This window comes from Rhincodon typus, chromosome 37, assembly GCF_021869965.1.
Source record: "Rhincodon typus isolate 14 chromosome 37, sRhiTyp1.1, whole genome shotgun sequence".
Classification (NCBI taxonomy): domain Eukaryota; kingdom Metazoa; phylum Chordata; class Chondrichthyes; order Orectolobiformes; family Rhincodontidae; genus Rhincodon; species Rhincodon typus.
Genome location: NC_063368.1, coordinates 20,376,181 through 20,399,978, shown reverse-complemented (window position 1 = coordinate 20,399,978; position 23,798 = coordinate 20,376,181). Strand labels below are relative to the sequence as shown.

General features: G+C 41.0%; 2 protein-coding genes across 3 annotated transcripts in view; both read left to right on the top strand.

The window, feature by feature from the left end:
• Positions 1-3: 3 nt before the first annotated feature.
• LOC109937875 (WW domain-binding protein 11) lies at positions 4-20,576 on the top strand. The gene is made up of 11 exons (XM_020536369.2): positions 4-200; positions 1,114-1,145; positions 2,898-2,991; positions 3,999-4,195; positions 6,569-6,702; positions 11,096-11,295; positions 11,465-11,671; positions 12,058-12,162; positions 13,666-13,947; positions 18,574-18,756; positions 19,959-20,576. The coding sequence occupies exons 1-11, from the start codon at positions 137-139 to the stop codon at positions 20,372-20,374; spliced, it is 1,914 nt and encodes a 637-aa protein (XP_020391958.1). The 5' UTR covers positions 4-136; the 3' UTR covers positions 20,375-20,576.
• Positions 20,577-23,417: 2,841 nt separating this feature from the next.
• Positions 23,418-23,798, top strand: part of ccdc96 (coiled-coil domain containing 96) — a 20,209-nt gene continuing 19,828 nt past the window's right edge. The window contains exon 1 of one of the 2 annotated variants that reach the window (XM_048617301.1): positions 23,418-23,463. In XM_048617301.1, the coding sequence (XP_048473258.1) occupies positions 23,446-23,463 (18 nt within the window). In that variant the 5' untranslated portion in view covers positions 23,418-23,445. The remainder of the gene's footprint in view (positions 23,464-23,798) is intronic. The other variant, XM_048617305.1, reaches the window with a different exon arrangement.

Genomic DNA, 23,798 nt, shown 5'->3' with positions numbered 1-23,798 from the left:
GGGGGGGGGGTGAAAGGTCGTTACCAGGTAGAAGATGGCGGCGGGGCTGTTGTGAGGAAGGCTGGAGTTTGGATATTGAGGTGGATTACAGTCACTATCGTGTTCGCCGAGGAAGTGCGAGAGGCACACCGCCAAGATGGGGCGGCGGTCTACTAGCTCCACCAAGAGCGGCAAATTCATGAACCCGACAGACCAGGCCCGTGAGTACCGGGGCCCGGGGGAGGGAGAGATGGCGGGGGATTTGGTGTCGGGGGGGGGGTGTGGGTGGGGGGGGGGGGGGTTTGTGGGAGAATGTTTTGCGGGGGGGGGGGGGAGATGTATTTTGGAGGGCCATTTTGGACCAGATAAAACAGGGCGGCACGGTGGCTCAGTGGTTAGCACTGCTGCCTCATCGCGCCAGGGACCCAGGTTCAATTCCACCCTTAGGCAACTGTCTGTGTGGGTTTCCTCTGAGTGCTCTGGTTTCCTCCCACAATCCAAAGATGTGCAGGCTGGGTGAATTGGCCATGCTAAATTGCCTATAGTGTCCAGGGATGTGCAGTTTAGGTGGATTGGTTGTGCTTAAAAAAAAATTGCCAGGTATTGTGCAGATTAAATGGGGTTACCCATGGTAAAAACCTTGTTTGGTGGCTCAGTGGTTAGCACTGCAGCCTCACAGCACCAGGGACCCAGGTTCGATTCTCTCCGGTTTCCTCCCACAGTCCAAAGATGTGCAGGCCATGCTAAATTGCCTGTAGTGTTCAGGGGTGAGTGGGTTATAGGGGGATGGGTCTAGGTGGGATGCTGCAAGGGTCGGTGTGGACTTGTTGGGCCGAAGGGCCTGTTTCCACACTGTAGGGATTCTATAAATTCTATAAACGATGGAAAGAGATATATGCTCCCACCACCAGAATATCACCGGATAAGAGGAAGATCTGAATTCAAGGTGAATTCCCCAGATCTCCTTTAGAAACTGAATTCAACATGACATCAGTGAGTACATTTCAATGAGTGCTGTATTTTCTTGTAAAGATGTTTGGAATGATCCGAGGTTGCAAAATGTGTTATGTAAATGTAAACTTTTTCACCACCTTCCTGCCCAAAGCTAACCTGATCCACATGTTTATTAAACAGGAAAGGAGGCCAGAAAGCGGGAACTGAAAAAGGTGAGACATTTGAGTTAGACTGTTCATGGCATGCATGTTCTTTGCTACTTGCATGTCTGCTGTTCTTGTTTTTTTTTTCTTCTTCAGTTGCCTTTTCTTTTCCTCCCTGTCTTTTATCCTGTTACTTAATTTCTTCTTTTTTACTGTCTTGACTTCCAAAGATTTTACTATGGTATCCTTCCTTCCTCCTTTTCATCCTAGTTGCTCTTTACATCTTACAGCTCATCCTCAAGACTTCAAACAGACAAGGGGAGATATAGGATCAAACGTAATCAAATTTCAGAGAAGTCTAAGAATAATAAGGCAGTAATTGTAAAGAATTTTAACAACGCAAATATTAACTGGGAAAGTTTTGGTGTGTAAGGTAGGCAGGAAGCAAAATTCTTAGTGTATCCAGGAGAAGATTTTTAGTTAGTATGTAGAAAGCCCGACAAGGGAAGGGGCAACTTTGCACCTAGTATTCGTAAATTGAACCCAACCACTGGAAGGCATTATAAGTAAGGGAATATTTTGGAGATAGTGACATAAAAGTGAGATAAAAATTCTAAATTGAGGAAAGGCTAATTTTACTAAGATAAGACCCAAGTGGACTGTGATCACGACTTGCAGGTAAAACTGTCAGAGTAGTGAGCTATTCAAGGAGGAAGTAGAGTGCAAGGCACATTATGCTTCCATAAAGACAAAGGGTACGAATAAGACCAGAGAACCTTGAATGTCAAGGGACATAAGCTATGAAAGAAAGAAGTTTATGGCAGGAGTCTCTGCAGGAATATAAAATGTGGAGGTGCAACTTAAAAAGAGAAGTTGAGAAAGCATTGGTGGCAGAATAAATGAAAATCAATTCAATCTAATTCATTTGTTCATATGCAAGTTATAGCAAAGGAATGGGCTAATTATCCCAGTATTGTATGTCATCATTTTCTTTGTGTGTAAAGATTCTAGTCTAATTTACACATCATATATCCAGATCCCTGAACATCTTTTCAATCTCCATTTTTCCTGTCTAATCATGTGTTGATATAGCTGCTGCCTCAACTAATAACCTTGAGTAAGATGTTTCTCCTGGCCTCTGAACTAAATCTGTTATAGTTAATCTGTCTCTGTGCCATTCCTTTTTAATCCTCTAGCTATATAACATTCTGTTCAAACTGACAGCTTAGAGGCAACTAGCTGGCATGATTCTGAGCCATTCCCAATGTGAAGATTGAAAGCTTATTTCTGCTGAGCTTCCTGATTTGAGCGTAGAGTTACCTTCCATCTTCCTGGACTTCAATGGTTAAAAAAGACTGAGCCAGTGTTGTCACTGCTGATTGTTATCCAGTGATTGCTAAAGAGTGAGGACAGAATCAACTTGACTGCAGTCTCCTCCAGATACTGTCTTTCCTGTCTGTTGCATAACGAGGAGATTGCTGCCAGCCTCAATATCAGGATTGAGGTGGGAAACAGAAAAGTCCTTGGGTTGATGCTCAGGAGAAGGAATTGCAGGGAAGTAATATCATTGGTATATGGAGAGAAAAGAAACCAGAAACGTTGTAAATGGAAAAGGAGAGATTGAGATTGAACAGTTGACTGTCAGGTTAATTAGGATTAGGTTTGTTGAACACAGAAGAATTGACCATCGTAGCTTTCAGATTCTTTGCCTAAATTGCCAGGGATTGTTTTTTGTTAAATCAACTGCAAATCATGAAAGTATTTTTGATGTAAATTTGAATTATTAATTGATTGAGTCCTGGGTAACCTTTATGCCTACAGAACAAGAAGCAGCGAATGATGGTGCGAGCTGCTGTGCTCAAGATGAAGGATCCCAAACAGATAATCAAAGACATGGAGAAATTGGATGAAATGGGTAAAGAACAGGAATTAGGATATTCTAGATGAATTATTGTGATTTTGTTTTTCCTTTTAAAATTATTATTGTATTGGAAGACTCTGCTGAAACATGGTTGCTTCCCAATTGCATGCTCAGGGATATTAGGGTTTAGTTTTGATGTCTTGGTATATAACGCAATATTCCAATCACCTCTTGAACTGCGCAATTCCAATTGGTCATTGAACAGTGTCCTGTTCTATAATTGGCAGTTTTAGAATCTTAAACGTGCCTACATACGGACATAAGACTTATCAGCAGTGTAGACTATTTGGCCCTTCAAACTTGCTCCGTCACTCAATAAGATCTTGGCTGATCTGTGGTGATATAATCTCACTTTCCTGTCTGCACTACATTAACCCTTAACTCCCTTGTCTATCAAATATCTAAGTCAGTCTTGCATAAATTTAAAGACCCAGCGTCTAATATGATCTGGAGAAGAGAATTCCATACTCTGAACAACCTTTTTATGAGGAAAAAGAACCTCCTATCACTGTCTTAAAAGGGAGACCTTTCATTCATAAACTGTGATCCATGGGTTTAGCTCTCCACAAAAGGAAATGTTCTCCTGGTATCCTACTGCATCCAGTCCCCTGAATATCTTGTATATTTCAGTAAGGTCACCTCTCATTTTTCCAAACTCCAGTGGTTACAGGCCTAACTTGTGTAACTTTTCTTCATAAGATAAGCCATTCATCCCGAGATTGTTTCCTGTTTGCTCATAATTGGAAACATCAAAATGTTGATGAATTTATATCTGATCTTTGTATGATCCAAAATACAGCAGGAAAATCAAGGGACTTGTCACATTTCAGGGTGAAAGATTAAGATTGGGATATAGAGAAAATTATTTAAACAATATGCTGCAGGAGCTTTTTAAAATTGTATCTAACATGCATGGTCATGCTCAGTGCTGTGAATATGCTCAAGTAATGTTGTGAATGGCATGCTCTGCTTTTGTTTATTCCCTCCCTCCCTCTTGTCAGAATTCAATCCTGTGCAGCAACCACAACTTAATGAGAAGGTTCTGAAAGACAAACGGAAAAAGTTACGAGAAACATTTGAGCGGATCCTTCGTCTGTATGAGAAGGAAAATACTGATTTTTATAAGGAACTGCGGAAGCTTGAGACTGAATATGAACAGAAGCGATCACAACTGTGCCAGTTCTTTGATGCTGTCAAGGTGAGGATTCAGTTGAACTATTTGTGTTCTGTGCCACAAAAATGCTGTGTATAAACCTTTTATTAATAAAACTGTCCCTCCTTTTAATTTCTGTGGAATGAATGAATGATAGTCCTTCATTGCACAGTTCAGGATGGATAAATAACAAAACTTTGATGTTGCATTAAATGTGGAGGTGGCAATGTCCAATAATCGACAGTTACTCTGGTCTTGTGCAACAAAACACAAGTGACCAGTTGATCCATGTATTGGAGTGGAGTGCAGCAATTCAAGAAAAGTTTGAAACAAATTCAGAGAATGCTGGAGAAACTCAGCAGGACAGGCAGGTCCGTGAGAGGAACAGAGTTAATGTCTTCTGTCCAGTCTGACTGATCATACAGACTCGAAGTAATAACTTTGTTTCACTGACCACGGATGCTGCCAGACCTGCTGAGTTTCTCCAGCCTTCTATGTTTGTTTCAGATTTCCATCGTCTGCATTACTTTATTTATATTAGAATATTTGAGCTTGATGTATCTAAATCAGGTTTCTAGGGAGTTTAGGCCAAGTTTCTCACTAACAATGTTGCCCACTAAAGAAAGGACACCTGATGTGAAAAATTTCTGCCCTTGTGCAGTAAGGTGTCTCTTTTGGAGTTGGGAAAGTAACAGGAATCTGCAGTTAACTATATTTTGTATTCATTCATGAGATGTGGGCTTCACTGGCTGAGCTAGCACTTATTGCCCATCCTGATTATCTTGAAGAAGATAGTGATGAGCTGTCTTCTCAGACCACCACAGTCCATTTGGTGTGGATATATTCATAATACTGTTAGGGAGGGAGTTCCAGGATTTTGACACAGTGACTCTGAAGGAACAGCAATATCGGTCCAAGTCAAGACTGAGAGTTGCCTTGGAGAGGAACTTATAGCTGTTATTGACTGAGGGAATATGATATTTTTTCTTAAATCTAGTGCTCGCCCTTTTAAATGTCTGATATGTTTATCGTTATACAAGCTCATTATTACTTTTCTCCAAAGTACACGTTTTAAGCTAATGCTGGTTGTTCAAGAACACCTCAGATGGATGTTCCATTTTCTATTGCATATGGAGCAAGTTTAATCATTTATACAAACAAGGAAGCATCTGAAATTTGTGTTTGCTTAAAGTCTGATCAATGACGCTGGCAAGTAGCTGATGGTGTCCTCTGTTGATTCTGTGATTGACAATCCCTAAGGATGTACCCCCACGATACAACAAGTATGAAGCTTTGGTCTGAATTTGCTCCCTTTACCTTTCGTTTTGCTTCACACAAATTGTCAATTGACCAAGTATCATTTACAAAGCAGCTGCAATGACACAAGCGGAAGTGCTAAATGAATCTCTTGGCTCTATGTCAGCAGACACTACTTTGGTATTGCATTTGCTCTATTCTTGGTACTCGCCTCCTTTTAAAGGTGCTGGTTAACCAGTTTTTCCACCATCTTCTGTCAAAATGGATAATGCTCTGAAAATGGAGATGGAGATTTCAAAAAGGATTCATGTTGACCTGTACTGGTGAAGGGAGACAAGCCCAAAGTGAGATTGTCTGTTACAATTACTACTAGCTGTTGCTTTGGCAGAGCTATTAAAGGAAGTTCTGCATGAGATTCACTTGCATCCTGGAGGTTGTATTACCTTTAAATTCAAGGCTGATAGTAACAGACTTGGTGTTTGAAAGAGGAATTATACTGAAATCTGTGAAATGAGTGCAGCTCTCTGCTTTTTGTGGAGAGGCTTTGATGAACACAATTCAAGGCTGAGAATTGAATAAACAAAGACCTATCAAACAATCTCTAGATCTCGTTTGAAGTAGCATGAAATGGTGAACTTTTTAGGTGATGCTGAGATAAATGTGCAGGAAAGTGTTTTTAAATAAAAATGAATAAAGAATTTCAGCTGACATTATGAAAACAGAACTGAAATGCACTTTCTGTCTGAGAAGTGGGTTTGAAAGTATTTAAAACAAATTCCCTTTTGTTTAGAGAATCTGTAACAGTCTAACAATATAAAGTGTCTGGGCTCATCTGAATATTTGCTATTTAATTCACATTATTTTCTGATAAGAACTAAAATTGCAGTGCAATTGGCAATTCACAGGACTCGCCAAAACTGACCTTGCTGCCATCAGATATTTATAATTCCAAGTGCAGCTGTTGGTAGGAGTAGTGCACACTCACTTTCATCTCCTTTGTAATAATCTATCGACTAAAGACATATCTCTTATTTGCAATAGGAAGCCAAAATAGATGAATGAAGGACCATACTTATCAGTACTATGGAATTCCAACATTTAAAGATACAATTGGTTCATTCATACTGTGTAAGCATGCAGGTGTTTTTCTTGTTTGTACAGAATGCCCAACATGTGGAGGTGGAGAGTATTCCGCTGCCAGACATGCCACACGCTCCATCAAACATCATGATTCAGGATATTCCTCTCCCTGGGGCTCAGCCACCGTCCATATTGAAAAAGACATCAGCTTATGGGTGAGCAACAATTTTTTTGTAATAAGAGCCCCTTTATATATAAAATCAGTTGTCAATTGTTAGTACAGGATTTTGGGGGTAATTGAGAGTAATTTGGATTTTTGGGAGTATTCACTATGCAGGGTATTGGCTAATTTTACACTTTCAGTTATTATGGTCAACCAGAACTGAAAGAAATTGGCTTGAGTAAGTGAGATTCACTGTTAGAGGCAAACAGAATCATAGAATCCCCACAGCGTGGAAGCAGGCCTCTTGGCACATTGAGTCCACACCGACCCTCTGAAAAACATCCCACCCAGACCCATCCCCTTACCCTGGCCCTGCATTTCCCATGGCTAATCCACCTAGCCTGCACATCCCTGGATACTGTGGACAATTTAGCATGGCCAGTTCACCTAACCTGCACATCTTTGGACTGTTGGAGGAAACTGAAACACCTGGAGGAAATGCATGCAGATGTGGGGAGAATGTACACGCTCTACACAGACAGTCACTCAGGGTGGAATTGAACCTGGATGCCTGGCACTGTGAGGCAGCGGTGCTAGCTATTGTGCTGCCCTAGCATGTAACATTTTCAAGCTTATCAACTGGAATTTAGAAAGCATTACAATGAACAAGAACTTTTGCATGGTCAGACCATGGATATTTTATGCACTAGATTTTATTAAATGTACAGTGGAGTAATTGTAGAGTTTTTATATTTCTACAGTCAGTCTCCAGTGCATTTCGCTTTGTGTTGCTCCTTGTGTAGCAACATGAGAGATTGAAGAATAATTGGACCAAGGTAATCAGGTATAATGTAGATGCTGTGCTAAAGGCATGCATTCCGTGACTACAAGGGCTGTTCAGAAGCTAAGAATTTTGTGACAAGTAAGTCACCTCCTAACTCCCCAAAGCCTGTTCACAAATCAGGAGTGTGATGGAGTACTTTCCGCTTGTCTGGTTGAGTACATCTCAAACAGCACTCAAGCAGCTCAACACCAGCCAGGCTAAAGCAGCCCGCTTTGTTGACACCCTATCCACCACCTTCGAATTCACTCCTTTCACCACCAATGCACAGGAGCAGCAGTGTGTACCATCTACAAAATATGCTGTAATATCTCACCAAGGCTGCTTCAGTAGCACTTTCTATACCCATGATCTTTACCACAGAAGGACAGGGCAGCAAATGGATGGGAATACAACCAAATGCAAGTTCCCCACACACCATCCTTGGAACTACATCACTGTTCCTTCATTGTTGCTTGGTTAAAATCCTGGAACTCTCTTCCTGGCAGCACTATGGGAAACATGCCCCCAATTTTTTCCTCTGTGATGCGGATTTCTAAGTTGTGCACACGTGCGTGTTTTAGAAAGAATGTTGACTGTGGGTGTGCCTACACCCCAGCGACTGTGGCATTTCATGTTAATTATTGTATTCTGCCATATCTACTGCTGGAAAGACGGAATTACTGCATGGTACATTTACATAGGCAGTTTCCTATTATAAATTGAGACAAATGGAGTTTGTCTGAAATTGAGATGGAGTTTAACCCTGAAAAGTGTGAGGTGATTCATTTAGGAAGTTCAAACTTGAAAGCAGAATACAGGCTTAACGGAAAGATTCTTGGCAGTGTGGAGGAGCAGAGGGATCTTGGGGTTCATGTCCACAGTTTCCTGAAAGCTGCCACCCAGGTGGATAGAGTTGGTAAGAAGGCGTATGGTGTGTTAGCTTTCATTAATAGAGGGATTGAGTTCAAGAGCCGTGAAGTTATGCTCCAGCCATACAAAACCCTGGTTCAGTGACATCTGGAGTATTGTGTCCAGTTCTGGTCGCCTCATTGCAGGAAAGATGTGGAAGCGTTGGAAAAGGTGCAGAGGAGATTTACCAGGATGTTGCCTGGAGTGGAGGGAAGGTCTTACGAGGAAAGGTTGAGAGAGCTAGGGCTTTTCTCTTTAGAACGATGAAGGATGAGAGGTGACTTGATAGAAGTGTACAAAATGATCGGAGATATAGATAGAGTGGACAGCCAGAGACTTTTTCCTAGGGTGAACGTAGCTATTACGAGGGGGCATAGTTTTAAAGTGAGTGGAGGTAGATATAGGGGAGACGTCAGAGGTAGGTTCTTTACTCAGAGAGTGGAAGGGGCATGGAATGCATTGCCGGAGAGGGTAGTGGAGTCGGCCTCATTAGGGGCATTTAAGCAGCAATTGGATAGGCATATGGATGATAGTATAAGGTAGGGGTGGAGGTTAGATAGACCTTAGGTTTAGGATAAAAGTTCGGCACAACATCGAAGGGCCTGTATTGTGCTATACTGTTATATTTTCTAAATTTGCAATGACGATTAAAAATGTAAAATGTGTGTGGACCTATATTTATAATCTCTTACGACCCACTTGGGAAAGTATACTGATTCTCAAGCCTTACTACTCCCAGGGTCTCCACAGGAGTTGATGATTTATTCAAAGCGTACAAAGTCCATTGGATTCAATCTAACAGAACATGCTGACCAGGTTCCTGAATTTAACAACAAATAAGTAAATTGTAATCACAAGTAAACAACTGAGTTATCAACATATGGCTGTATTAGTTAACACTCTAACTCCCTTTTAAAATCCCTACATACACAACAAGTGGACACAGACAAACAAAAAAAAAATTGGTTTATGGATGGAGGGGAAAAATCTAGGACCAGTAGTTAAATAACACTGGCCTACAGGGTTCACTGAGATGATTCATTTGCTGGCCATGACTTTTGGGTCTTCAGTCTCCTTTCTCCAGGTTCCTTCAGTTTTTGACTGGAAGCATACCAGGAGTGAGTTCAGAGGAGGTTCACGAGAATGGTCCCAGGAATGAAAAGCTTAACACATGAGGAATGTTTGAGGGCTCTGGGTTTATACTCCATGGGGTTTAGTGGGGGAGGGCCCTAATTGAAACTTATAGAATACTGAATGGCCTGGACAGAGTGGATGTTGGGAAGATGTTTCCATTGGTAGGAGACACTAGGACCCGAGGGCACAGCCTTAGAGTAAAGGGAAGACCTTTTAGAACGGAGCTAAGGTGAAACTTCTTCAGCCAGAGAGTGGTGAATCTATGGAAATCACTCCCACAGAAGGCTGTGGAGGCCAGGTCATTGAGTATATTTAAGATGGAGATAGATCTTGATTATCAAGGGTTACGGGGAGAAAGCGGGAGAATGGGGCTAAGAAACTTATCAGCCATGATTGAATGGTGGAGTGGACTAGATGGGCTGAATGGCCTAATTTCTGCTCCTATGTCTTATGGTCTTATCAACACACTTTCAGTTTAATAGCAACAGCTTTACAGCAATTGGTGGAGAAAATAAATGGCTTTCTCCAGACTATACTATAGGGAGAGACACACCACCTGCCTTTCCAGCAGTCTGAATATTTCTCACTCTATCATTCATACCCATAAGCTATTCAGCTACCCAGGAACCAATCAGAGAGTTGCCATCAAGCTGATGACTTTAGGCATCCTCCCCTAGTTACACTTGGTCAAACCAATCTGCTGCTTGTTGCTGGCCAAATCTTGCGGTGCATTCCTCCCTGTTGCTGGGCCATCTACAAACAGAACAGCAGTGTAAACACCACACACAATGAGGTTCAGTAACTTGTTTTAATAATGCAACAATTCCTTCCAAAATTTTGTTTTTAAAACAGTCCTTGTTCCATTTCAGTCCACAATCAAAAATGGAAAAAATAAAATGATTGTTGAAATGACGTTTGTAAAAACTATGTCATAGAGAAATAGAGATGTACAGCATGGAAACAGATCCTTCAGTCCAACCCATCCATGCTGACCAGATATCCTAAATTAATCTAGTCCCATTTGCCCCATATCCCTCTAAACTCTTCCTATCCATATACCCGTCCAGATGCCTTTTAGATGTTGTAACGTACCAGCCTCCACCATTTCCTCTGGCAGTTCATTCCATACATACATCACCCTATGTGTGAAAAAGTTGCCCTTTAGGTCCCTTTTAAGTCTTTCCCCTCTCACCTTAAATCTGTGCCCTCTAGTTTTGGACTCCCCTACCCTGGGGAAAAGACCTTGATTATCCACCCTATCCATGCCCCTCATGATTTTATAAACTTCTGTACAGTCACCCCTCAGTCTCCGCTCCAGTGAAAATAGCCCCAGTCTATGTCAAACCCTCCACTCTTGGCAACTTCCTTGTACGTCTTTTCTGAATCTTTTCAAGTTTCACAACATCTTTGTAATTATGGGTTTTAACTTCCTCTTTTAAGACTGTGCTGTGGTCATGTGTGTCATATTGGTTTGAACATTGGGAGTTATTGACATGTATCAAGTGTTGTGAAAGTTCAGAATGATACTTTTAATGACTTTTGTTGAAATGCAATGCACATTGGTTCTTCTTCCCTGCAGGCCACCCTCTAAACCTGTCACGCTTATGCCTCCTCCTTCTCATGGCGTTCCTCGATTACCACCTGGTAAGAAGCCTCCTGGCCCGCCTCCAGGGCCACCACCACCTCAAGTGTTAGCACTTTATGCAAGAAGGATGGGTCCTCCTCCAGGCTTACCTCTGAAAGGAAAAGATGAAGATAATATTTATGATCCTGAGACTGGTAAGGCATTATTTACAGGTAAAGCTGTATATTTCCAATATTTTCTATCTTTATTGTAACATTGAGTTACTGTAATTCTGTGAAAATAGTTCCACAGTGAATGAATATTAGTATGAATGTAATTTCACAGTGAATGTACATGATCCTGATATTTACTTTGCCATTTTAGCAATTCAGGATATGCAGGAGGAGGATGAGGATGATAGTGGGGATGATGATTACACTGGAGGCATGGAGCAGGATCAGGATGGAAATCGGGAAGATCAAGATGAAGACAGTGAAGACTCAAAGGATAAAGATAGTGATGATGACGATGACGATTTTCGACATCGAGATGAAGATGATGAAAATTTAAGAGGAGATGATGATAAACCAGGTATGTTGTCGTTTTCTTTAATTTTTGCCATGTGTGGCCCCTTCACAGAATTGGGCCATGACCCAGACTGCCACGGTAATGCCCAATGATCTCAATATACTGCAGCACTATTGATTGTTCCCAGCCTGCGGATTGGTGGATGTCCAATATTGTGCACTTTTGTTTTTGTAAATTTGGTTTTTGAGCAACTTCTTGATGATGTAGACCTTTGAGGTTGTTTGCTGATTTCATAAATTTGTTAATAATCTTTCTGACTAGGTTGCTATTCAAAAACATTAAGAAAGACAAGAGATTGACTATGTTAAGATATAGATGTGTATTTCCTTGTATTGCTTTTTGCCAGAACAAGGAGACTTTTTGTTTGAGCGTGTATTGCCTTCCCATAGGGCGCATTGTGCGGTTTGCTGATGTGCACGACAAACAAAAGAGGAAGAAGAAGAAAAACCTGAAGGAGCTGACTCCCCTGCAGGCAATGATGCTTCGAATGGCAGGTGTGTAATCAATGGGGAGGTGTGTAATCATTGGAGGCTGCTCCACTACAGACAGAGACTGCAGATGATCTGTAAGTGATAAGGCTACTAGACTTATGACATTCATGTTAGATGAAAGCTAAGCTATATAGCCTAGAGGGGTCCTAAACTTAATCCACAGCTTACACTGTTTTAGCTGATTTACGTAAGGCAGCACTGTTAGACATTACTAGTCTGGAAAATTATAAAGAAGTATTTGCAAACAGAAGTAAGCATTAACTTTTGCGTGGATAGATGGTCTTTCTTTATCTATCCTATTGTTAAGTCAGGTATGTCTATGTCCAGAGGCTAGAAATTTAAAATCATTGGCAAACGATCTAAAAGTTGAGAAGAAGAAAATTCTTTCACTCAGGAAGTTGTCAAAATCTGGAACACTTTGCTTGAAAGCATGGTGGAGTTAATTCTACAAATAAATTCAAACGGAAGTCAGGCACATAATTGGAGATGACGAACTTAACAGGGTTGCGGACACTAAGCAAGGACGTGAGACTAAGCAGGACTGCTTTTTCAATGAATGAACACAGGCATACATGACAGGTTGAATTGTCACTTCCTGTGCTGTAATTTTCCATTATACTAGGAAATGTAAAGACTGTCATGATTTAAATGGGAGTTAACAAATTACAGCTAAGAAATGGCCTCAGCTCCCCCAGATTCTGGAAGTGTAAAGTCAGCAGCTGTTCAAAATCTAGTAACTCCTGTTAGAAATTGTGCGTGAGAATGTTGCTGAAAGTAATTTTAAGGTCCAACTGATAATCTCACCTTGGTCAACCATCTGTAACTCACTACCAAAACCTGAGGAATATCCAATTGTACCTGTTGTCAAAGGATTTCCAGGATTGTGTAACTGTTATGAGATGATAATTGATATTTTCAGGAAAAAGTGGGGTTGGATGGGCCTAGGGACAGGCGATGAGAAGAAATGAATGATTTATTAAATCGCCCTGAGCTAGATATCCACAGATCCTATTCTGAAGTGGCTGACATCAGGTCCCATGGACCCTAAATTTCCAGCTGCTTCCTGTGATTTTAGCAGCTGAATCACCAATAAATTTGTTTAAACCACAATTTATGTTGCCAGTGTTGTAGAGGAAGCTCCTTTGTGATTTCAGTGTAAAGGTGCTTTACACTAGTGAAAAAGTAGCTAGCAATATACACCAGGGCAGCACATTTGATTAAATGCCCAGTTGGCAATATTAAGCTCGGGGGGACGGTTTATTGTGTTTTAAAAACTAATATTTCTCTTGTGCGTGCTAAGTTTTAACTTTCTTTCCTGAGCTGTTCTGATGATGAGTCACTCGCCGATAGCCATCGTGGTCACTGTAAGAGGAATCTGATTAACACGGGGTGACAACCTCTGTAGGCTCTTGACTCTCTGGTAGCAAATCCATCAGTTTTGTTTATTTTTTTTCAGAACTCCTTGTGCAGAATGTAAAATTTAGTCAATATTGTACCTTCTAATAGGTCAGGATTTCCCTGAAGAAGAGGAGGAAGAGGAAGAGGAAGCCCATACTGAGGGAGCTGCAGAAGAGGAAAAGATGGATACTGAAGAGCAGAATCGTGAAAAGCGACAAAGAGAGGAATCACGGCCAGAAGGACCGCAGGTTCCACCACCAACTCAGATGCCCCCTAGGGCACCAATGCAAGCCCCACCAATGCCTGGACCTCCACCTCTTGGTCCTCCTCCTGCACCTCCACTGAGACCCCCAGGACCACCATCTGGTTTACCACCAGGACCACCTCCAGGTAAGAAAACAAACTCAATGGATGCTCCTCCGGTGTTAATTGGTGTGACAGTATGAATAATGGCATTTAGAAAACAAGCACTTGGAAGATTCGTACAAACGTATGAATTAGGAGCAGAGGTGGGCTGTTTGGCTTCTCGAGTCTGCTCTGCCATTCAGTATGATGATGGCTGATCTATTTATGCTCTGAATTCCACAATACTGACTAACACCAATAATTTTTGATTCCTTAGCCTAACATAAATCTGTCTACCACTGCCTTAAAAATATTCAGAGACGCCACTTCCACTGCCTTCTGAGGCAGCGTTCCAAAGTTGCACAACTTTTCTGAGAAAAGATTTCTCTTCCTCTCTGTCTATCAAACCATGATCCCTAATTTTAAAGCAGTGCTGGATAGTTCTGAACTCGCCCACAAGAGGAAACACCCTTTCTACATTCAATTTGTCAAGACTATTGGTGATTTTACACATTTCATTTAAGTCACACTGCATTAAGCTTCACTCTTCTAAACTCCTCCAGTGGCAACAAAGCAACTCTTTCCAACCTCTACTCATAAGAGAACCAAATCATTCCAGATATCCATCTAGCAAACCTCCTCTGAGCATGCTTCCAATGTATTTGCATCTTTCTTTCAAAAAAAGACCAAAACTTCAAACTGGGTTAGAGATTTCGCCTCACTAATGCGCTTTTTAACTGAAGCATAACATCATTACTTTTATGTTCAATTCTTCCAATAAATTCTATTTGCCTTAATTGCTTGCTGTACCTTAGATGCATTTTTGTGACTTGTGCATTAGAACATTTCTATTGATATAATATTCTGCTTTATTGGTATTTCTGTCAAAATGAGCAACTTCACATTTACCTACATTATACTCCAGCTGCCAAATTTTTGCCCACTCACTCCATCTATTGACAGCTTTCTGCAACTTTCTTGTGTTCTCTTTACATATGTTCCTATCTATATTTATGGGATTTACAACTTTAGCTATCATGCCTTTACTCCCCTCATCTAAGTCATTGACGTAAATTGTAAAAAGCTGAGGCCCCAACACAGAGTCCCCTATAAGAGTCCACTTGTCACATCTTCCCAATCAGAAAAAGACCCATGTATGGATATGGATTACTGCCAGCCAGCCAGCAAATCTTCCATCCATACTTGTATACTACCCCTATACCATGAGGATCTACTTTTCACAATAATCTTTTCTGTCACACTTTGTCAAATGCCTTCTGGAAATCCAGGTACAGCATATCAATGAGTTCACCCTTATCTACAGCACGTTATGCCTTCAAAGAACACCTAAAGATTGGTTAAATATGATGTCCCTTTCACACAACCATCGTAGCTTTTCCTGATTATCTTGAGTTTAATTAAGATATTTTTATTCATTTGTGAGATGTGGGTGTCACTGGCTGGTTAGTATTTATTGCCTGTCCTTAATTGCCTTTGAAGAGACTTTGTAGCAGTTGGTACAACAGAGTGGCTTGCTAGGCTATTTCAGAGGTCAATTGAGAGTGAAACACATTGTATAGATCTGAAGTCACATATAAGCCAGACCAGGTGAGGATGGCAGATTTCCTTCCCTGAAGAACATTAGTGAACCAGATGGGTTTTTCCAACAATTGACAACGGTTTCATGGTCATCAGGAGATTCTTAATTCCAGATATATTTTATTGAACTCAAATTCTACCATCTGCCATGGTGGCTTTGTACCCAGATCCCCAGAACATTAGCTGGGTCTCTGGATTAATCGTTTAGCGATTAATACCATTAGGCCATCATGTCCCCTTTGGTGATTGGCTATAACATCCTAAATAGACTCCAATTCCTTTCCACAACAGACATCAAGTAAACTGATCTATAGTTTCATGTCTCTGTCCTTCCTTGAATAGGGTCTTATTTTTGCTACTTTCCAGTCTGATGGATACTTTCCTGAAACTAGGGAACTTTGGATATTAACATCCATGCATCTATTACCTGGATGAAGTTCAACCAGAACCCAGGGATTATCAACCTATAGCTCCATGTGTTTGCACAGGACCTTCCCTCGTCAATGTAATTTTGCCAAGTTCCCCTTTTGCTCCCTCCCCCTGAATTACAGTTACAACTGGAATGTTTTTATATCGTCTATAGTGAAGACAGAAGCTAAAATTAATTTTTCATTACCTTACTGCCTACTATTAACTCTCTTCTCTGTCTCTAGAGGACTAACATTCACTTTATTTGATCTTTTCCAATTTAAATATCTATTGAAGCTCTTGCTATTCTTTTTACATCTTTAGCCAGCTTCCTCTCATGTCACTTTCTTTCTTCTGATTAATCTTTAGTCATTTTTTGGACAGAATATAAAAAATAACAATCATCTGATCTGCACTCATCTTTGTACAATTATGTCTTTCCATATATTTGAAAGTTTCATTAACTTCATTTAACCACAGGTGGTGGGTCGTCCCTTTAGAATTTTTTTTTAAGTTGGAGTACACATTATTCTGAGTATTCTTAAATATCCTCTTAAATAATTGCAGCTGTTTCTTTATAGATCTATCTCCTAGCCTAGCATCCCAGTTCACTTTAGCTCAGCTTTCATGCCCACATAGTTGCCCTTACTTAAGTTTATAATACTAGTCTTTGACCCATTCTTCTCCTTTTCAACCTGGATGTAAAATTCAATCAGATTGTGATCACTACTACCTAGCGGCGCCTTTATTCTGAGGTTTTTAATTAATCCTGTCGTACTGCACAATATCAAATCTAGTATATCCTGCTATCTGGTTAGTTCCAGAATGTGCTGGCACTAAGAAGGTATCTTGAAAACATGCTGTGAACTCACTCCTCATCCAGTCTACCAGTTTCAATCTAATTTTTCCAGTTTATATGTAGATTAAAACAGCTGATTATTGCCATCTTTCACCAGTACCTAATATTTATTTATTTTTGTGCATTTTGTCCTACATTGTAGTTAGTTAGTGGGCCAGAGGATTACCCCAACTAGTGACTTCTTTCCCCTACCATCCCTCATCTCCACTCAAACCAATGCTACATCTCCTGAACCAAGGCCATCGTTAACTGTTGCACCAATGCTATCCTTGATAACAGTGCTACACATTCACCTTTGCCTAGCTTCCTTTTCTTCTTGAATGTCGTATACAGTTCAATATGCAGAACCCAATCCTTGAAATCTTGTAGTTGTGTTTCTGTCCTGGCTATCAATTATATTTATTTACTTCAACAGCCATTATCAATTTGTTTGTTATAAATACTGCACACATTCAGGCGCAGAGCCTTTAGATGGGAGCCCATGATTGCTATGCTATTTAAAATAACACATAATTGCCAACAATTTGTACCTTCTGCTGGATGGGGAGGCAATGGCCTAGTGGTATTATCACTGGACTATTAATCCAGAGACCCAGATACTGTTCTGGGGACCTGGGTTCGAATACCACCATAGCAGATGGTGGAATTTGAATTAAATAAAATATATCTGGAATTAAAAATCTAATAATGACCATGAATCCATTGCTGATTGTCGGAAAAACCCATCTGGTTCACTAATGTCCTTTAGGGAAGGAAACTGCCATCCTTACCTGATCTGGCCTACATGTGACTCCAGACCCACAGCAATGTGGTTGACACTTAACTGCCCTGGTCAGCGATGCCCTCATCCCGTGAATGAATTTTGAAAAGAATTTAAAAAAGGATATCTTGCTTGAGCCTGAATTAATGTGCAGCTAAAAGACACATGGTTGAATTAGTGGTGGAATTTGGGGCAGGGTAAGATTTTGGTGTAAATTCTTCAATTGACGCACAGTTCTCTCTTTAAACATTGTAAAATTGGAGTGCAATTGGTGTAACTGTTCAATTAGGACTTGATCTTTGAGGTAAAATACTTGCCACAGGTATGTTTAAGACATTCTGCAGAGAACTTTGCCTTGAGTAGCTGAAGGGAAACTTTTCAAAGTAGTATCTTGTTCCTTCCATGGATACGCTGAAAAAGGAACACTATAAAAGGAATTTTATATCCTGCCTTTCAGGCAAGGGGATGAGAATCAGTTCTGTCCAATGGGCCAAGGAATACTAAGATGCAAGTGAGATAACAAATAGGATAGCAAAATGAGGGAGTATATTTAAACTTCTATTTTAAGTTGAATTTTGCATTGCAATTCTAAGGCTAAGGCTTGTTCTAGGAGCAGGATAGAGGGATTTATATATTGCATTAATGACTACACGTGATGTAGAGCTCTAATCTTGCCAGGGGTGCTTAAAATAAAGTTTTCTGCCCTTCAGTAATGCAGCCCTTTGCCTTGCTCAGTTGTTACAAAATTAGGTTAATAGAAAAATCTCCTGTCCTTAATAAATCCTTGCATTTGTTCCAGTACTAATAAATCACTTGATTCACAGGCTTTGCCACAAATGCTGAAATCCAATTTGTTTTCTAATTTCCTCTCCTTTGAACTAACCTTGATATTTGAAAATATGTTGGACTTGTCATGGGACACTGTAACTTTGTAAATAATTTTTGTTTAGAAGGTAGTGTAAAATAATACCTCTGTATCATGTAGGATTTATTACTGTGATTAGTCATGTGCAGCCTGGTTGTAATTGTTTGCTGTTAATTGCAGGTGCACCCCCATTCATACGACCACCAGGGTTGCCTGGCATTAGAGGGCCAATTCCACGACTGCTTCCTCCTGGACCACCACCTGGGCGACCTCCAGGCCCACCACCAGGACCCCCACCAGGCCTTCCACCAGGCCCACCACCACGGGGACCTCCTCCCAGATTACCACCACCAGCACCCCCAGGTAAGAAGGACTCCATTAAACTGATCTGTATTCTGATTATGTAACCAGTAGTGACAATACTGTAATGATGTACCTGTTGGTGGGGCTATGTAACATTGGCATGACTCATTTAACACAGTGTGACTTTCTGAAATGTTATATAGCGGATTGCTGCATTCTTCAATCATCCCTCTACAGACTTCCAGGAGTCCCATATAGAGGCAGAGATTTTTCCTTCTAATTTTCAATAAACTATAAAAAGACTTTGGAAATTTTCAAATCAGCTTAAACATTGTTAATTTGACAAGAAAGGAAAATATTCAAGTGTACTTGCTGTTGTCATACGGAAACATGGCAGCCAATTTGCATGCAGCAAGGCCCCACAAATAACAATTCGATACTGACAAGATCATCATCTTTTTAATGTTAATTGTGGGTTAGAGAATGTCTTTGAAATAGTGTCACGGGATCTTTTACATCAGCATGAGCTAGCAGGTGTGGCCTTGGTTTAATGTCTCATCTCATCTCAGACAACACCTCCAACAGTGGCAGCATTCTCTGTGCTGTCTTGGAGGTGTAGGCTTTGATTTTTGAACCCAAGCCCTGGGCTAATCCAAGAAGCTTGTGACTCTGAGGTGAGAATATTACAACGTAAACTACAGCTGATGCTTGATGAATTTGTACACTACATTGAGAATTTGGGAAATGCATGGAGATGCAAGTATTTACTCTTTTAACTTGCTGGGGCTGTAACATGTTGGGGAATTACTGTTGTTTTCCAAAGATCATTCTCTTTTTCATTTTTTTGAAACCTCAATATTTAATAACCCCTCCTCAAGGAATCTTAGCAAAATCACTGATTCGATGACTCCTGCAATTTATTAGTTATATGTTGAAACAGCACCCTGACTGATGATCGATTGTTCTTGATAAACAGAGCTAGGAATCTATAAAATGGTCTGTGGCTGTAAACTGTTCAGTCAAACTTTTGTCCAATTAGTGCATTTTTAGTATAATTTTTTTTTAGTCATAATTGCATCTGACTGAAAGTTGCATGAATGTACCTTTTGCATTGTTTGTTTGTTGAAGTGATATTAATTAAAAGAACAAGTGAGATACATCTGTTCTGTTGAGCATTCTAGATGTTCTCTGAAGGGAAGTGAGATTCTAATGATTTTCTGGAACTCTGTTCCCCAAATCTGACAAATTGGCTTTCTCCCCAGGTATCCCACCTCCCCGACCAGGTATGATACGTCCGCCAATGGCCCCTCCACTGGGGCCTGCACCGCCAGGATTGTTCCCTCCAGCCCCAGTGCCAAACCCTGGTGTCCTCAGTGCTCCTCCAAGTCTCATCCAGCGTCCAAAAATGGATGAGACTGTGACCACCATCGAGAAGAAAGCAATCGCCACCATCAGTGCAAAGCCGCAAATCACCAACCCTAAGGCTGAGATCACGCGCTTTGTCCCCACTGCACTGCGTGTAAAACGAGAAAGCAAGAGTCAGGCACCGGTGAAGAAGGGAGAGGAAGAGATTGTTGCCCCAACAAAGCCAGTACCAAAAGCCACACCTGCTGTCTCTATCCAAACAAAGGACGATATCTACGAATCATTCATGAAAGAAATGGAAGGACTTTTGTAACTAACCCAGATGTGAGCTCTCTTCTTGTCCTGGACCTACCAACTTCTTGGCATTTGTTTGAGATTTGTGTATATTCATTTCTGAGCCTGCTGTGTATTCTTTTCATACATTTGTGAAATTTGAATGCTCGTGTGATGTACAGACTGAACAAACATTATACATGCAGTAAAGCTCAGCCTGATGGTTGAAGTTCAGTAGTTGAGGGCGGACTCTTGTTTGTGACTTTATAAGCACTGCACCCGAAAATCAGACTCGCTGCCCACTTACAGACCTCAAATGAGGGAAGAACTGGGATTCAGTGCATGTCATCATATATAGAAATGTTGTTCTGATCTTTGAAGCTCCTGCAGACATAGCCTAGTACGTTGTATGAGTATTTTATTATTTTCCTTTTTCATATTATGAAAACTCTGGTGACAACATGCTTTAGTCTATTATTCATGGACCTGAACAGTAAGGCACTGCAATTTTAAAAATGTTTATTGTAGTGAATTATTGTTGAATTATTTGATCCCTTTGGGTTTGTTTGAATAATATACATGATGAAGTAAACAGAATTGGTCCACTGACAGTAGCTCTCAATTTTATTTATTTGAAGAATTAGAAGTTAGATTGCTCCCTTGAAGTATTTGCCATTTTTCTGTAATCTCAGTATATTTATAACTTTCCTGTGGGCAGTGTACTATACAAATATATTTGTAACTTCTTGTTTAACTGCACTTAAAATCTGGATAGCTACAATATTATTGATAATGTAGATCATAATATTGTCTACTTTTATTTGTAAAATTTTCCAACAAATAAGGGCAGGAACATTACAGTAAAATATAAATTGCACTACTTTTGTTTCATTAGTGACACCTTCAGCATGGCCCAAAGTGTTTTGCAATCAATGAAGTACTTCAGAAGTAGTTTGGTAGTACAGAAATTCAGTATTGCAGAAAAAAATACACATTTTGTTGAAGTTTTTCATCTTGAACTATCCAGGATCATTCACAAGAAACCAGTTTAAGGGTAATACAAGCTTTAATGTTCTATGAAATGGAATGCTGATTTGTTGGCAAGTGTGTTCTGACTGTTCAAATGCAGTTACTGCAGGCATTCCTACATCCAATCGATTGCAGTGGTTCAAGAAGGCAACTCACTGCCACCTCCTCAAGAGAAAACTAGGGTGGCGATAAATACTGACCCAGTCAGTGACATCCACATCCCATGATGCATTAAAAAGGTTCTAGTCCAACAAGAGGACTTTGGTTCGACTGTGGAATACTGCGTACAGTTCTGGTCGCCACATTACCAAAAGGATATGGATGCTTTGGAGAGGGTGCAGAGGAGGTTCACCACGATGTTGCCTGGTATGGAGGGCGCTAGCTATGAAGAGAGGTTGAGTAGATTAGGATTGTTTACATTAGAAAGAGGGAGGTTGAGGGGGGAACCTGATTTGAGGTCTACAAAATCATGAGAGGTATAGACAGGGTGGATAGTAGGAAGCTTTTTCCCAGAGTGGGGGACTTAATTACTAGGGCTCACAATTTCAAGGTGAGAGGGGAAAAGTTTAAGGGAGATATGCATGGAACGTTCTTTATGCAGAGGGTGGTGGGTGCCTGGAACGCATTGCCAGCGGAGGTGGTAGAGGCGGGCACGATAGCATCATTTAAGATGTATCTAGACAGATACATGAATGGGCAGGGAGCAGAGGGATACAGATCCTTGGAAAGTAGAGGATCTGGATCGGCTCAGGCTTGGAGGGCCGAAGGGCCTGTTCCTGTGCTGTAATTTTCTTTGTTCTATAAAGCTCTGTTTTTGTTTTGTATGTTTATGAAGAAACTCAACAGGTCTGACAGCATCTGTGGATAGAAGGTCAGAAATCACATGACAATAGGTTATAGTCACCAGGTTTTATTTGAAAAAACCTGGTGTTGTGTGATTTCTGACCTTGTCCACCCCAGTCCAACAACAGCACCTCCACATCTATGGATAGAAAGCAGAGTTAGGTTTCAGGACTGGGTTCTGAGGAAAGGTCACTGGATGGACCTTGAAACATTGTGCTGTGATTTCTGTTTTTGTCTTGGATTTCTAGCTGAGCTGCTTACTTTTTTGGAATTTGCAGTTGTTCCAGTTATGCTATGCAAGTGGATGTTGTAAACTTTTGAATGGTAAGAAATATTTCTGCCAGATGACTTTCCAGGGTCTTAACCCTTAAGACATTTATGAAGTATTAGGTGAACACTTGACATGCCATAGGGTAAACTGTTAAGAAGTGAGAATAGGAGTAGGCTGCTCAGCCTCTACAACCTGCTCTGCTATTCAATTGGGTCATGATGATTTGACAATCCAGACTTCCACATCTCTGCTTTTTCCTAGTAACTCTTGATCTTCCCCCACTGACCTAGGATACAGCGCAATGGGCCAAGTGCTGGAAAAAGGGGTGATAGTTCTGGTCTCCCTGCTACAGGAGGGATGTTATTGATTGGAGAGAGTGCAGAGAAGATTTACAAGGATGTTACCAGGACTGGAGGCTTTGAGTTGAAAGGAGGGTCTTGGATATTTTCCCCTGGAGTGTAGGAGGCTGAGGGGTCTCCTTGGAGAAATTTGCAAAATCGTGATGGGTGCAGATAAGGTGAATGTCTTTTCCCTCGGGCAGGGGAGTTCAAAATTAGAGGGTGTAATTTTAAGGTGAGAGGAGAAAGATTTAAACGGGATCTGAGGGGCAACATTTTCACACAGTAGATGGTTAGTGCTGGTAGAAGAAGTGGTAGATGCAGAACAAGTTACGACATTTGGATACCTAGATGAATAGGAAAAATTTGGACAGATAGGGGCCAAACGCAAGCACTAGTTGAGTATGGGAACTTGGGCGGCATGGCCGGGTTGAGTTGAAGGGTCTGTTTCTGTGCTGGATGTTTCTGTAACTAGCTGTTTGATGGGCACGATGGCCTGTCAAAGTGGAAGACTTCAGGAGGTCCCGGTGTGACGGGGATGGAGGGTTCGGGGTTGGTGGGTGGGGTATGTTTCCGGGTGTGGGTGTGGCCTAATGATGCAGCGGTCTCTATGGTAACGGCGACTCCGAGATGCTGAAACACCGTGAGGTAAAGGACGGCGGTTTTCAGTCTTTTCGCTGGATCGTTTAGTCTGAGCGGGAACCAAAGCGTCTCCTGTGACTTGTAGTAACGGCCGAGGGTTTGTCCCCATTCGGGATTATCGAGTTAAATCGAATCCGCGGCTTCTTTTTCACCGGGACGGACCTTAGGCCCCGATCCCGCCCTCTTTGTGTTTCTATTGGTCCATATATGCATATTCCGCCTCTTGCGTTTCCCTATTGGTCACATCCTATGATTGACGTCGATTCCTGTGTTTCCATTGGCCGCTGCTAGACTGAAAGTTTTATTCTTGTTTAGAAATTTCATCTGAGACACTCCCCCCC

Bases quoted from the DNA above. Each gene is read 5' to 3' on its own strand.
- LOC109937875 (XM_020536369.2), top strand. From the start codon at position 137: ATGGGGCGGCGGTCTACTAGCTCCACCAAGAGCGGCAAATTCATGAAC. The intron at 6,703-11,095 runs GTGAGCAACAAT...TCTTCCCTGCAG, and splicing joins AAAAAGACATCAGCTTATGG to GCCACCCTCTAAACCTGTCA. The intron at 11,672-12,057 runs GTATGTTGTCGT...GCCTTCCCATAG, and splicing joins AGGAGATGATGATAAACCAG to GGCGCATTGTGCGGTTTGCT.